This window comes from Cupressus sempervirens, chromosome 5 (genome assembly GCF_028749045.1).
Source record: "Cupressus sempervirens isolate cs-2001-9-10 chromosome 5, ASM2874904v1, whole genome shotgun sequence".
In the NCBI taxonomy this organism is placed as follows: domain Eukaryota; kingdom Viridiplantae; phylum Streptophyta; class Pinopsida; order Cupressales; family Cupressaceae; genus Cupressus; species Cupressus sempervirens.
The window spans coordinates 517,306,454-517,320,677 of NC_143122.1; the positions used below are offsets into that span (position 1 = coordinate 517,306,454).

Genomic DNA, 14,224 nt, shown 5'->3' on the forward strand with positions numbered 1-14,224 from the left:
CACACACTTTGTACAGCCTCAATCATATTGGTTTACCTGCTCTTCAACAACCATACATCTCTCATATCCACTGTACAGACTACCAACTTCTTGTTGTACAACCATATAGCTGATACACAAATCTCTATCACCATACATCCCTCTCTGTCGGCCGTACGGCACATTTATCTCCAACGTACAGCCAATCTGGTCAATTCTCTGACTTCCCACATACCGTGCAGCTCCCCATCTACTGTATGGCCTGTCTAGGCTTTCCCTCTTGCACGTGTTAGATTGGATTCAAACATTCTTTAGGCACACGCTCTCGTTACTATCAATGGAACATCGGAACATTACATACTATGCTTCCCCACAGGGATTTTGAGGTTGGGTTTGTTGAGAGGGTTGCCCAAGATCCTACCCGACCAGTAGTTCGCAATCAGAGATTGGAATTGTCTCCTGATTCTCAATTTCGTACCATGAGACATTGACAGAGATTGGAGCTTTCTGTCGACATTATACAATGGGGTGTGCTCATCATTTTTCTTTTAACCCCCAAGTAGAGGATTTGGTTTTACATCGATGTGGGTTGGCTCTAATTTCATACGATTCATTATGGAATGGGTTAGCACCATTTTTTGCAGATGGGATTAACAGCTGCAAGTTAGGCCGCTTGCAGTATCTACATACCCTAGATAGTTTAGCAGAGGTTGGAATTGGTATCAGTGTTTCAGGCATCTATGGTTGTTACCATCTCCACAATGCAATTGGGTATGAGTGTCAGTTTGATGGGGACTCAGGTGTGGATAGAGTTGGTATTTCAGTTAGGTTGAATTATGATGTGTTGTTGCCTTCCTCAGTGCTTAGAGTCAGTTTTCATATGATTCTAATTTGATGTTAGTTATTTGGGTAGTGGTGCTATAGGAGTTGCTTGTACACAACAAGGATAGTATGTAATTCTAGCCTTGGGATTCAGGTGGTCTATGATGTTCATTTTGCTCCGGAATTGCTTGAGGACAAGCAATCTTAGGGAAGGAGGATTGTAATGTCCCCATTATTGTCATTATCAAAGCTTGAGAGATTTTCCTATTACTGTGATCCTCATAGGTTAATTATTGTGGATACAGGGTCTTCTAAGGCAGTGGCTTGGCTTGGGATGGTCTTATGTTCTCCAAAACTTAGTAAGTTACAAGTTGGTCTTTGTTTGGCCCAGACCGAACTTCATTTCGGCTTAATTTTATGTACTTACTATTTGTGGTAAGTTAAGTGTTGATTGAGATGGACCCTTTCTATTTTTGGAAAGTGCATTTGGTCACATGGAGAAAAATTAGGAGTGACTCCTATTTCAAACAACATATTTAAATGATGAGTATTTTGGGAGTTATAATATTTTTAGTGGCCAAATTATTATTAAATTATTAAATTACTTATTATAAAGTTCTAATTTCACTTTATAATATCACTTAAGTGGAGAGTGAGTTATCATTGGAAGGGGCCATTTATTTCATTGATACTATGCCTAAGTCAAGTATTAAATGTTGCCAAAAAGAGTTAAGTTGGAAAGTTTCAAGAGTTGAGTTCTTTTGGGAAACTTTCACAATTTCAGAAGTTGAGTTCTTTTGGAAACTTTTGTCAACAAAGGCATTATAAATATGAGCTCATTTCATTGGGAAAAGCATGCTTGGATATTTTCTTTTCTTTTGCTGCCTTTATGGCTTTTTCTGAGGTTCTAAAGTTTATTCCCTTGCTGAAGTATAAGGGTTTGTTTTGAGGATTTGTTATCCACTACTGAAGTATAGTGGAAGACTGTCTGAAATTGGTAGTGCAAATTGTTGCTGAAGTATAGCAATTTGATTTGTCTTCCCAACTGTATTAACTACACAAGAGAAGATGATGTTTGTGAGTGAATTGGTCTGATTCGAAAGGGTTTGGAGATAGAAATTATAAGTTGCAGACCTGCGTTTCCTTTGGAGTTTGATGTTTTCTTTATTGGGGTATCGTCTATTACATGCTAACTACGATTCGCCTTAAGTTGGAGGGTACATTTTTCCTCATACAAATCTGGTGCAATTTGATATCTACAACAGTCACCTACAGGTTCTTCCTTTAATGTCATGTCCCCTCTTTTAGCTCAGTCTAGCAGAGACATGTGAGTCAACTTATTATGGGGTCTTGTAGGCTGACAAGGTTGGATAGAGACCCAGTATGGTTATTCAATGTTGGGGACTTGATGTTCTGGCAGTTATTGATCAGTTGGGAGATGTTCCTTGTTTTTAAGAGGCAGTTCCTACTTTTTAGGAGGTATGATCTTGCCCAAGGTTGGGTCTCCATGAGATTACTCTTTGGGTTCAATTTTAGAGGGATAGGGCTTGTTTCCTAAATTTTAGGAGCATCCCTAGATTTTAGGGATGAGACTGTCAGTAGATGCTTGATTTCCGACTTTAGTCACAGACAAGTGACAAGATGATTTTATGGTTTGTGATGTCAGTTGGGCATTTTGTGGCTATTTGGGTTATATTTTTTATATTTCCTGAGTTAGCATTTAATAATTAAATAAGGCTAAGTTATTAGCCATTTTGGAGTAATAAGGGGTTTTTGGCCTCATCTAGATGTGCATCCTATGGTGCGATAGCTCGTTGGAAAGATCTCGAAATTCTCTAAATCTTTCTCTTTGGTCTCAGGGAAATTCAATGAACAAATTTCTATCTATGAGGAAAAAGGTCATTTTCTAGTAACATGACCACTTTAAAATAAGAAATTATAACACTTTCACTACCCAACGCCAGTTCGAGACACTTAGGGTTCGATTTGCAATTAAGAGGGGTTATAAGGAGATAGAAGCTTCATTCTATAATCATCTTTTGCATATTTGACAAATTGTTTATGAATTTGCTCTGAATGGGCGATTTCTAATATGGGACGCAAACCCCAGGTTACTAATTGGCTGGGACGTAACCCTTAGCAATCTTTGTCACCAAATCTCTTAGGCATTGTGCGTGGTGATTAAGGACAGAGGCATCAATTCTCATTGGGGTTTCAGCGTGGCATATCATCTTTCCAGTTGGGACGTGGTTCATTACAGCCTGTGGGACGCCATTTGTAGCAGATACACCATGTGGTGTATAAAGTATTGCTTGTATTCACCTCCAAATGTATGTTGGATTCAAGAACAATCTTCACCTTCCAGTTTGACATCAAATTTGTATGTGAGCTTTGGGAAATGCATTGGATTTATTGCTTGGCTCTATAATTCAGACAAATCTGCCTAGTACGGTTTGCAATAATTCTAATTTTCGCTGTATGCCTTATTTATTTCACTCTTGTTTCATGTTTGTTGTTCCCTATTCCTTTCTATGTTATAAAAACATCAAAACACAAAAACAAACAAACCTTTATGCACTTCTATCTAGTTCTGCAAGAAAATATAAATAAACGGGAAAGCAAAATTAAAAATTAAAAATTACAGCAGTTTAACATAAGAGATCCATCAGGGATCTTTCATTTAATTGCAAATTTCATGAGAGTTGTAGTTATGTGTTTCAGTCATTAGATTGCATGCCAAGTGTTTCTAAAAAATGTCCGGTGGCTGTAGATGCACATTTCACAAGCTGAAATCATATGTATGTATTTGAATGGTCAAAAAAAATTGCATTTGTACTTCAGCTTCTTTGTTTGGACATCTAATAACCATTTGCATGCATCTAAACTAAATTTGAACCATTACAAGAAAGCAGAAGTAGCCTAAAGATAAAAGACAGCGAGATAGAGATTTCATGCAAAGTTTTTGATGAAATGTCAAACCATTAATCTTGTGAAGGAAAATTGATGTTTAATTAAGCTATCACCTGTTGAGGATTATTATAGAAAAGGTAAATCAGAATGGTTGTATCTTTGTCTAGTTTCCAACTTTAACTTACTTGAGGGTTGGATATTTTAAAGATGAGTCATATACCTTACCTAGCTATGCTACTGACAAAATCATTGTGATGGAATTAGCCAGACAACTCATGGAAGTTCAGTTTGATCAACATGCTTTGCATAGGCCTGGTTTTGGTATTTCTTCTGCCAAACCCTTGGTGACTAGTAATTATTTGATCAATTCTATCCATAAAGCAAAAAATATGGAAGTAGAACTACAACTGGTCACTTTGAAGAAATTCAAACTCAGATTTGACTTTGATTACGGAGAAAAGAATGCTCAAATCAAGCGGGCTTTCACACATGTTCATCGCATCGAGGATGTTTGGATTGACATGCGAACAGAATTGGATATAATGAAGATGGATTGCTGCAAATTGACTTTGCAACAAATCATTGATCTTAACATGCTTGAAATCACATCATATTTCCAAATCGAACATGATGGCAATGTTCTTCATCCCAAATATCGTTGGGAAGGTTTTGATAAAAGGTACCATTTTCCCATTCAATGGCAGCAAAAGGGAGGTAAATCTATCCTAGATAGATTTTAATCTATTTAAGCAAACACCACTAAGTAGCTCAAAATTAAAGGGCCTAAAAAGGGGTAATTTGAAGTTGGGTTTGGATTGTGGAAGTTTTGGTCCTCCTCGAAAGAAATTTCAGCCAGAAGTTACAAGTACAGATGGAGCTTCTTCTTTTGATGTGAAGAACTCGTTTAAATTCAAGTTGAAGGGCAAAAAGGGATCCAAATCATCTCAGGTCCCTGAATCAGTTCAGGAGTCAAAGGAGTCAAATGAACAATCAGAGGAAGAATTAAATGAAGAAGTTGAGAAGGAAGAAGGAGAAGTTATGATTATATCTCCCCCAAGACCTACACAAACTCATGTACCATCCATGCATGAAGCATCTTTTATGGATGAGATAGATGATGATGTCGATTCATTTTCCTCTGTTTTCACACCTTCCATTCTGGTTTCAAAAGTCAACACATTGGCTCTTCCTATTGTTTCGGTCGCTCCTCTCATTTTAGCAAATGAACAATATGAACATTTGGGAAGTGTGTTCCAAGATTTTCCAGCTCTTACAAAGGGTCAAGTTTTTCAACTTGACACATCTCTAACAGGTTTTGAACTTTTCATGATAGAATACTCTCATCATGCTCCTATCAATTCAGCTATGCAGACTGAATCTTGCTCAGTCACAATGAAGATACAATCAGAATCAATTCCAATGGTCTCCATTGTACCTGCTTCCACAGATGAAAGTTTCAACTTGCCTACATGGTTAAGCAGGATCACAATGAAGAAAAGGAAAGTGGTTGTACCTTCGGATAACGTCCATGTAAAGAAAACTAAGTCCAAATCATTGAAAGATAAGATCATTTCAAGGATCTTAATTGATTTGGAGAAAACCAAGTTTGTAGAAGTTGTTGAGCCACTAGTGGACAAACCTATTGAAGAACTTACCTATTCTGATTACAAGTTCACTAAGGTATAAATCGGGAAGCAGTCACGTTTGAGTTGCTTCCAAGATGCTCAAGATGCATTAGCTAATGTGTCAAAAAGTAATCATGAATTACGGGAAAAGAAGAATTAGGCTATTCACTTAAATGAAGTCATTCAACAACAATCTTCTCAAAGTGTTGTTATTGTATCTCAGGCATCCAAGGAAAGAAAGCTGATTGAAGCCACTAAGTCTTGGATAGGAGAAGTCATTTCTGAAGGAGTTCAAGCCATTACAAAAACATTTACAGTTCTTAAGCATATTAAAGATATGAATGAAATGGAGCAAGGCTTGATTTCCTCTTTGAATTTGAAAGAGATTCTCAATGACTGGGATGAGATTGCTAAATTTGACTTAGATGACATCGTTTCATGTGACATTCTTCCATCGTGTGAAATGTTTTTCAGGTATCAAGGGCTTATGGGTTATAAAGAAGAAACATTGAGAAAGCTGGTTACAAAGTTGCAAACAGCTCTTGAAGATTGTCAGATGATAAAAAGAGGGATCACATGTGATTTAGAGAAAATGAGATGTCAAGTTCTTGATGAACATGGTAATCTGATTGCAGTTGAAAGAGCAAGTTTAGAATATACAATCAGGATCAATGCTGATTTAGATTCTAAAGATTTTGGTTCTCACACGATGAACAAGTTTGTCCTTTATAAATCTTTGACAAAACACTCACTATATTCTCTAACGACAAATTCTAAGTTCGTGCAATCAGCATATGCAGATGTAGTAAGGATAGAGATAATATCGAAGACAATGGAGATTTCTGATTTTCTTACAGTGCGTGATGTTATCATCAAGTTCAGGGCACTAAAGAATGATCTTTAAGATTGTTATTTTGTTTTTATTTATGTTTGTAGATTAAAGAGGATGCGTTGCATGAAAAGATGTAATTACATGTAATGCGAGTTGCATATGCAGCTACATGTAACCCAATAATTTCTCTTCTAGTTAGATTTGGTCAAAGTTGGTTGAGTTTCTCCCACTTTTTCCTCCATCTTTTTCTCAACACCTATGCCTATAAAAAGGAGAGCCCCCTCATTGTAAAATCATCTTTTATTGTGTGCAAGAGAGCTCTGGAGATATTGTGCAAAAATAACTTTGATTGTGTAGCGCCTTTTTGAAAGAAAATGAATTCAAGGAATCAATTGAGACTTAACTTTGATTGAGTGAGATTATTACTTGTGCGAATTAGAAGCTTTGTCTATGATTTGCATATATTATCTTTGGTTCCTGTAATCTTGTGTTCTTGATAATTGAGTATAAAAATAGTACAGAAGCAATTGGAGCCGAAGCTTTGACTAGGAGCAATTGTGGAGATATATAATTAGAAGCTTTGTCTATAGCCTATATCTCTTTCTTGATTCACAAAATAGTTAAGATATCTTTACTTTTGGAAGTCTTTGTGCCCTATTAGTAAACCTTATTCATATAGAAATACGACTGGACTTAGAGCCAAATCGATACACTTTCAACTAGCCTTTAAGTTAGTGTTGGTTTATCGATATCACCATTTTCAACTTTAGATAGAAGTGTAGTTGGAGATTTCACTCTGCCCATTACTCGCTCCACGAGTAAGTGGATTCTTTCCTGAGAGTTAAGAGGAAAGAATATTAGTAACACCCTTTTACAAAATCTCTCGACTTCTTGATTACTTTGAGTTGATCCAAGGAACGATGAGAAGGGGGAACTTTCCCTTTAAGGTAGGAGAGACTCTGTCTCACACGTTGTGGCTGGTCATCCTATTTTGCGACTGGATTTTACCCAAAACTATTGATTGCAAAATACCCACCCTAGAAAACTTGAATAACAATCAAGCATATATATCTTATTTTATTAAGATAATTGTGAAACAAAAGACAGCATGACAAGAAAGAACATCAAGAAGACATGCAATTAGTATTCATAGATGCATTTAGTGGAGAACGACACAATTAAAAACAATGATTGAAAGACTTTATATCCTATATAAGTAAATTCATATCCTTCAATACTAGATATGAAATGAACATACAATCAAATACATTATATGAATATTCTATTATATAAGAAACATAAAAGATAATAGCTTATCTCACATATGGTCATTGATGGCACCTAACAAGTTATTTGAAATTTATCAAAATTCAATGCTGAACATATAATTTAATTAAAACGATAGAAGTTTGATGGTTTAAATTTTGCAATCTCAAAATAGAATGATTATACCTCTTCACATATTCCAGGTGCAATTAGCATCCTGTGTCTTTTCTCATCACTTTGGTTGAAGTTAATGACTTCATTTATCTATAGGAAACAAAGAAATTCAAATTTATGGTGACAAAGCATTTGAATAACTAAATTTGCTCAATTTTAAATTAATAGACTTGATCTTAGAGTGAACAATTGAGAAAATCTATAAATCCTAAATTGCAATATCAAATTATCAGCTATTAGAATTTGCAGTGTCAATCATTTTTCACTCAAATTTCATTCACAAGGTGACAAATATTCCGTGACATTCTCCTAATATATATTAACAGCTCCAAAACAAAAAGCAGAAGTCGATTGTAGAATTTTACAATTAAGTATTTACTTGAGTCATCTTTTGTAATAGAATTTTGATGGTTCTCTTGTCCATTCTTTTAGTTCTTCATTTTATTTATATCCTACACGATTTTGGTGCAAAAAGAAATTTTGTGCCTATATATTGCACAGTCCCCATTTTTATGCCTCCCTTAGTGTCTCAGCACCAGCTAGCAGGATTGGCCTATTAGCGGGATCCTGTAAGCCAATATAATGGATAGGGAACCTTTTCAGGAGCTTGTGACAATTTATTTGGGCTTGGGAGCCAGTTTCACCAGTCTTGGGCAATCTCCTAGATTTTAGGAGGAATCTCTAATTTTTAGGGATGAACGGGGAGTTAGCAAGGACAGACTATTAGGCCTTTGGGATCAGCCTGATCACTTTTGGCACAGTCCCTATTTTTAAGGAGATCCTAAATATTTGGATGGAACTGCCAGTAAGCTCACCATGGTCAGACAAAATCAGTGGACGGGGAGCTTTAGACAGAATTTAGGTTGGGGTCCAGATGAGTGAGCTATGAATAATTTGGAAATAATTTAAATATTTCCTAAGTTGATCTAAATAAAATAATGACAAAAGTGATTATTAGATTTATTTATAATATAATAAAGTTTTATAATATTTGGCCCAAGTCCATGGGCATTAAATTAAGTTTAGAACTCAAAAGGGGGCCAAGTTTGTAATAAATAATGACCCCTCATGAAGTTGAAATCCTAGAAGTGGATTAAAATAAAAATAAAACATTATTTTATGTTAAAAAGGGTGAATAAAAAACATTTGTCAGCATTTTTGGTAGGCATTTCTTTTTATCACAGTTTGAACATTATTAAGCAATGTATATGTAATAAGATCTGAGCAATCATGAAATACAATCTATTGGCATTGTTTTTAGTATTGAACTATGATGTAAATCTGTATATTCATTCTGAAAGCACACTGAGTTCTTCCTGATCTTATTGTTATTAACTTATTACTATCATTGAGTTAGAAGATGCAATATAGCATATCCTATGCTGGGGTTGATGTGATATTCATTTGCAACTACAAAAACATTTCAAAAAAAAAAGTGGCACAAACTAGGGCAGACCCTTACATGTATGTAAGAAATTCTCACAGACATCAGATTTAGATAATGAAATTTAAATGCAAGAATACGTTTTGCTGGTATATCAGAGATAAATAGCTTTTGCTTCAATTCTTAGAACTACTACATGACTACTGCCATCACCTTCCTGGTTGTAAAGACATCGAACTTTTTGTTATTCTATTGAATACATGATAATAACCATGAAACCTAATTTCATTTATGTTTTCACAAAATGGATAGCAAATAATCAATCTTGGTCATGTGGTAGCAATACATAATGATAGTAAACATGTCACTTTTTCACTTGATATAAGCAAACATTAACTCTTCCGGACCAGACTCACCAGTTCATGGATATAGACAAGCTCATTTGTAATAGATGTAAATGCCTACACTCAAATCAAACAAAATATGTTCATGTGTATTATTATTATATAATGCAATAACAAGTAATATAACAAAACAGAGATACTTATTCCTGCTCTAGTAATTGGAAAAAGTTTCAATTCACACATGGATGACAATATCATGAAAACAGTGTCAAAAAAAGACTGTTTTTACCTTCTTCACAATATTTAGATTCAATATCCCTGCCTGCTCATGTTGTCGTTCTGAGATTCGAACTTCAAAAATCTTCCTCACGTGTAAAATTGAACTTATGCTCTGCAAATTAAAATGAACACTAACATTAACATTAGAATCATTTTTCAAAAAGTCTAAAAACGAGGACAATCTAATTTTTGCCTTATACAATATCTCTCTACATTTGAGCAAAAGAAAGTCACAATGCTAGATAATAAATCTCCTACAAACAATGGCTGGAAATATTAGTGAAGAATTACTGCAATGCTGCTCTTTTGGGTTAAGACACAATACAATATGGATAATTGATGTATGTTTAGTGCCAAATAGTAATTTTTGATATATAAAAAATTGTAAAATGTATGTTATCCTACACATTGAAATGGCACCTAGACAATACAATATCCCAACAAAGTTAAATTCAACTCATAGAAGAAGCTATCACAAAAAATATAGCTAGTAATAACAATATCAAGTTTATCACTATGCTTACCAACAAATTCCCAAAAACACACTACAATTCTGAAAACATTGATCAAGAATTTGACTAAGAAAATCCATGTTTTTAAGGGAAAAATTACATTTTCCCAATTTACCACTAAATTACAGCAATATTTTCTCCTTTTTTTTTCTATGCATTCCTCTACTCTGCAAATCTTTCCATGTTCTCCTTGTTTTTTTCTGGCAGTTTTTTGTCCTTTCTTTTTTTTTTGGTCTTGGTTTTTGTATAGCTCCGTTCACCCAAGAAGATAAAACACTAGATTGCAAACCTGTACGCAATCGCTTGCAGCACTATAACACAAATTAACCATCTCTAATTTCACCAAAAAAAAAAAGTATTTGGTTCTACTCATTTTCTCCAAACTTATATATACCTGAGCGAAATTAGTGTTATTCAAAGTATTTATACGCAAAACCAGCCCTACCTGATCGTACTGAAAATAGTATTTTTAAAATTGTTACCTCCAAAATTTGCACCCTGATTTGCTTTAAGTCGTAAAACTCTCAGCGATTTTGGAGAAACATTGGATCAACCAGAAGTTGTGGGTAACCTATGACCTAGTTGAACCTCCAGATTCTAGGCCAGTTCCTATATGATATATCTGATACCTTACTTGTACTAATGGAGATGTGAAAAGCTTATATGGAAAAGGGTAAAAGGACAACCTTGAAAATGAAAAATCTAACAGATTAAAATAAGGTGATACACCAAGATTGATAACACAAAACACTGCTATACCTGAAACACAATGAAAGTTTTTGACAGATAATCACAAAAACCCCTGCTTGAAGATCTGCTAACTCATATCAATAATTTAAGAGAAGGTTTATAAATTTGAAAATATACGAAAGGAACCTATCACAATCGAATATATCAATAATGGAAACACAACTCAAAACCTATGAAATAGATATCAGATAAGGAAGATGCAAGACAAGACATAATTCAAAAGGTCTATCAAGAAAACACAATTGAATAACATCAATCACCTTAAAGCATACAACCAAATCTTTCACTCCAAAGCTGGTTCCAATGAAAACTTTATTCCAATCAAAGGCCCAAAGAACAATATATTTGCATAATAGCTCAAAATAATGAAGAAACAGATACCAAGGACAAAATCACATAAGCATCCCTCTTTCCTCAAAATTTGAACCCCTTCTTGAAAAAACAAGAGGGGTATATAACAACAATACCACTTTCCATCAAAACAAGAAAACTGGGTTGAAATAATGAGTTAACTCATTATCAAGAACCTCTAAAAACTCCAGAAATATGTTCCAAATATCTCAAACTAAGCCTTTACCTCCAATGCATAAGAAAAGTCTAAAAAAAAAACCCCCAAACTACCACAAATCACTCCATAATGCACTCTGAACTCAGTCTGAACTGGACCTCTAAAAATATCAACTAAGACCGCCCCTTCAAATTTGGCATTAAAAATATCAACTCCCCCGTAACTGTTTGATACTTCAAGTTGAAATTTAAAATCACAATGCAACTTTCTTTTAACTCAAAATCCTCCTTTTTTATTTGGTATTATTATTAAATTGCATTCAAAATTTATTATTATCTTTTAGTTGATTTATAAAGTATCAACTAAAGAAAAATAATATTACGATACGCATGTTAATGCAATGCAATTTAATAATAATTAAAATAATACATAGACATTATGTGATAAGTCTATACTACTATTTTAATAAATTAAAAAAGAAACTCTTTACCATGCCACGGACCCGAAATCTTATTCAAATCAATTGAGGAATTGAATAAAAAGGAAGGCAAGTCTTATTTGTCATTTCGAATGCATGTGTGTTGAAGGTAAAACACGGCAGGGTTAAAAATGAAACCCTAGCCGCCATGAAGCTTCTACAGAGCCCTACGATTTTTTTACTCTTGGACGCCATTTTCCTTGTGTCTCTGTTGTTTGGACGCCATGAAACACTTCTAAAATTCGTGACATGAGGAATGCATGGCTTTTTTGAGCCACCGACTGATCATTGCTATCATTTGACAACAAAAAAATGTGGGTTTCTTTTGATGTAAGTGATTTTAATCTTCTTCTTTTCTGTGAACTTTCTATACTTCATGGGTATAAAAAATAACATGCCAACTGGTTATTTTTTTTCTTGCATCTTCTGGAAAACACCTTTGCCATTTTGTGGGTTCTTCTCCTCACATGAGTTTTGGACACTATGAAATCATTTATTTCCTCCTTTTCTTTTGGTCATGGATTTAACAGCAGGCTGAATATGAGACGCCTGGAGACTTTTTTTTTTTTTTTTTTTTGAAATTAAGAAAAATATGGCTTTACTTTATGGTATGAGAAAAACGACTCCAGCTGGTTATCTGTTTCATTGTTTGAAGATGTATCTACTATCTTGCTGCTCCATACTGGGTTTTTTTCTTGCTTGTTTGGACATTTGAAACTCATCTCTGCCATATTTCACCATGAGGGTTTTTTGCTGTATATGAATCTTTGTCAAGATGTTTGCAAAATACTATTATAGATAATGATTCTTTGCTGAAAGTAAACATTTATACCAGATTTCTCTATTATTGGTTCTTGCTGTGGTAATTTTGGACGCCATATTTCCTCTGCAAATTCTGGGCATTATTCATTGCATCAATGGTATATTGCTATAGCACACTTCTCCTTTTCTGATATCAAATGGCATCCTTTTAATTTCAGACCTGTGATTTATAGTTCTAGATATGCACACTTTGTGATATCAAGCAAGATATTGTTGACCCTGCTGTAGCATATCAGAATTACATACATATATATGCTCTTGGATTATTTCAATGCTGGAATTTTCTTTTCATTCTCACTTTTGCTAGTTGTTTGTTGAGATAGTAACACACCTTCACATCACACAGTTCTATCACACACATATTGTCATTTAAGTGAACTAATACATGACTTTCTCACACGAATATATCTCAGTCCTGTCACCTTTTAAGTGTTTTCATTTCCAGCATTACCTGATACTCATGAATGTATTACTTGTGTGTTGTCTTTATTTGGAAATGATGCTTAGATTGCTCACTCTGCTCTCTTTTAGCTGTTCATGCAATTTTTGATGTGCTTTTGTTGCTTTTACACCCGTTAAAGCAAAAGGTTTCAAAACTAAAATAGTTTGTCCCTTTAATGCTTTTTGATACTTTGGCATTTGTAATAAAAGAAAATCACAGATAAAAGGTTTCATGTTAAGACATGTCCCTTTGATATCCATGTACAATTGATTTGTATTGCAAATGTTCATTAATGGCTTTGATGCTTTCGTTTTCTGTCCTATGCAAGTCCTATCTTGTTTTCACCAATCATTACAAGTAAAAGGTTTCAAATCAAAAATGAAATGTCCCTTTAATACTTTTATTTTGCATGATTGGCTTCTCTATCTGCTAATGTATGCCTGTATTTTACTGAGATGAATAGCATGTAGGATGATGAAAGTGAGATGAAGTGAGCTATCAGCATTGCTTAGATCCATTGGATCTAACCCATTCTCTTTTGTGGATGCAGGGATTGGAAGCACGGAAAGGGCGAGATCCAGAACAGCGAACAGATGTCACTTCACCAGTCATTACAGGCAATGACTGGTGCCCATGACCTTTTTCTCCTTTTACTCCTCTTTCATGTTATTGATTTCAGTAGAATATAGTTGTATATCAGCACATAGGGACTACTCTCACAGTCAAATGTTTGGAAAAAATTTACTTTCAGCATTTTATTTCTATCATGATTTATTCCATCATACAAACATTGTATATTATTTCAATATGAATAAAATACTTTTCTTTAATGCATTTCTGAGAATTACTTGAAAGTAATAAGCATGTATGTTTTCCTCCATTTGAGCATGTGTGAAAATTGAGCAACATTTTTGGCGACCTTTGCTGACTGTCTGCCTACTAGACACTTGATCAGTTGCTTTTGACATCCATTGGGCACAAGAGTCTGAAAATTATGCATTCCTTGGACCTAGACCAGACCTGACACGACTCCTAAAGTTGCTGGTAGGGGCTGGAATGTATGCAAATGAGCCTAATGAAAACTGACAGGTTATCGT

General features: G+C 34.6%; 2 protein-coding genes across 2 annotated transcripts in view; one reads left to right on the forward strand and one right to left on the reverse strand.

Moving 5' to 3' along the window:
* MSH5 (MUTS-homolog 5) overlaps positions 1–14,224 on the reverse strand; it is a 364,768-nt gene that overhangs the window by 254,490 nt on the left and 96,054 nt on the right. Inside the window, exons 14-16 of the mRNA XM_089831617.1 lie at positions 9,626–9,727; positions 9,409–9,453; positions 7,621–7,698 (exon numbers count right to left, since the gene is read on the reverse strand). Of these exons, the coding sequence (XP_089687743.1) occupies positions 7,621–7,698; positions 9,409–9,453; positions 9,626–9,727 (225 nt within the window). The remainder of the gene's footprint in view (positions 1–7,620; positions 7,699–9,408; positions 9,454–9,625; positions 9,728–14,224) is intronic.
* Positions 1–14,224, forward strand: part of LOC149556975 (uncharacterized) — a 363,967-nt gene that overhangs the window by 254,241 nt on the left and 95,502 nt on the right. Inside the window, exon 4 of the mRNA XM_089831618.1 lies at positions 13,678–13,744. Coding sequence (XP_089687744.1) covers positions 13,678–13,744 — 67 coding nt within the window. The remainder of the gene's footprint in view (positions 1–13,677; positions 13,745–14,224) is intronic.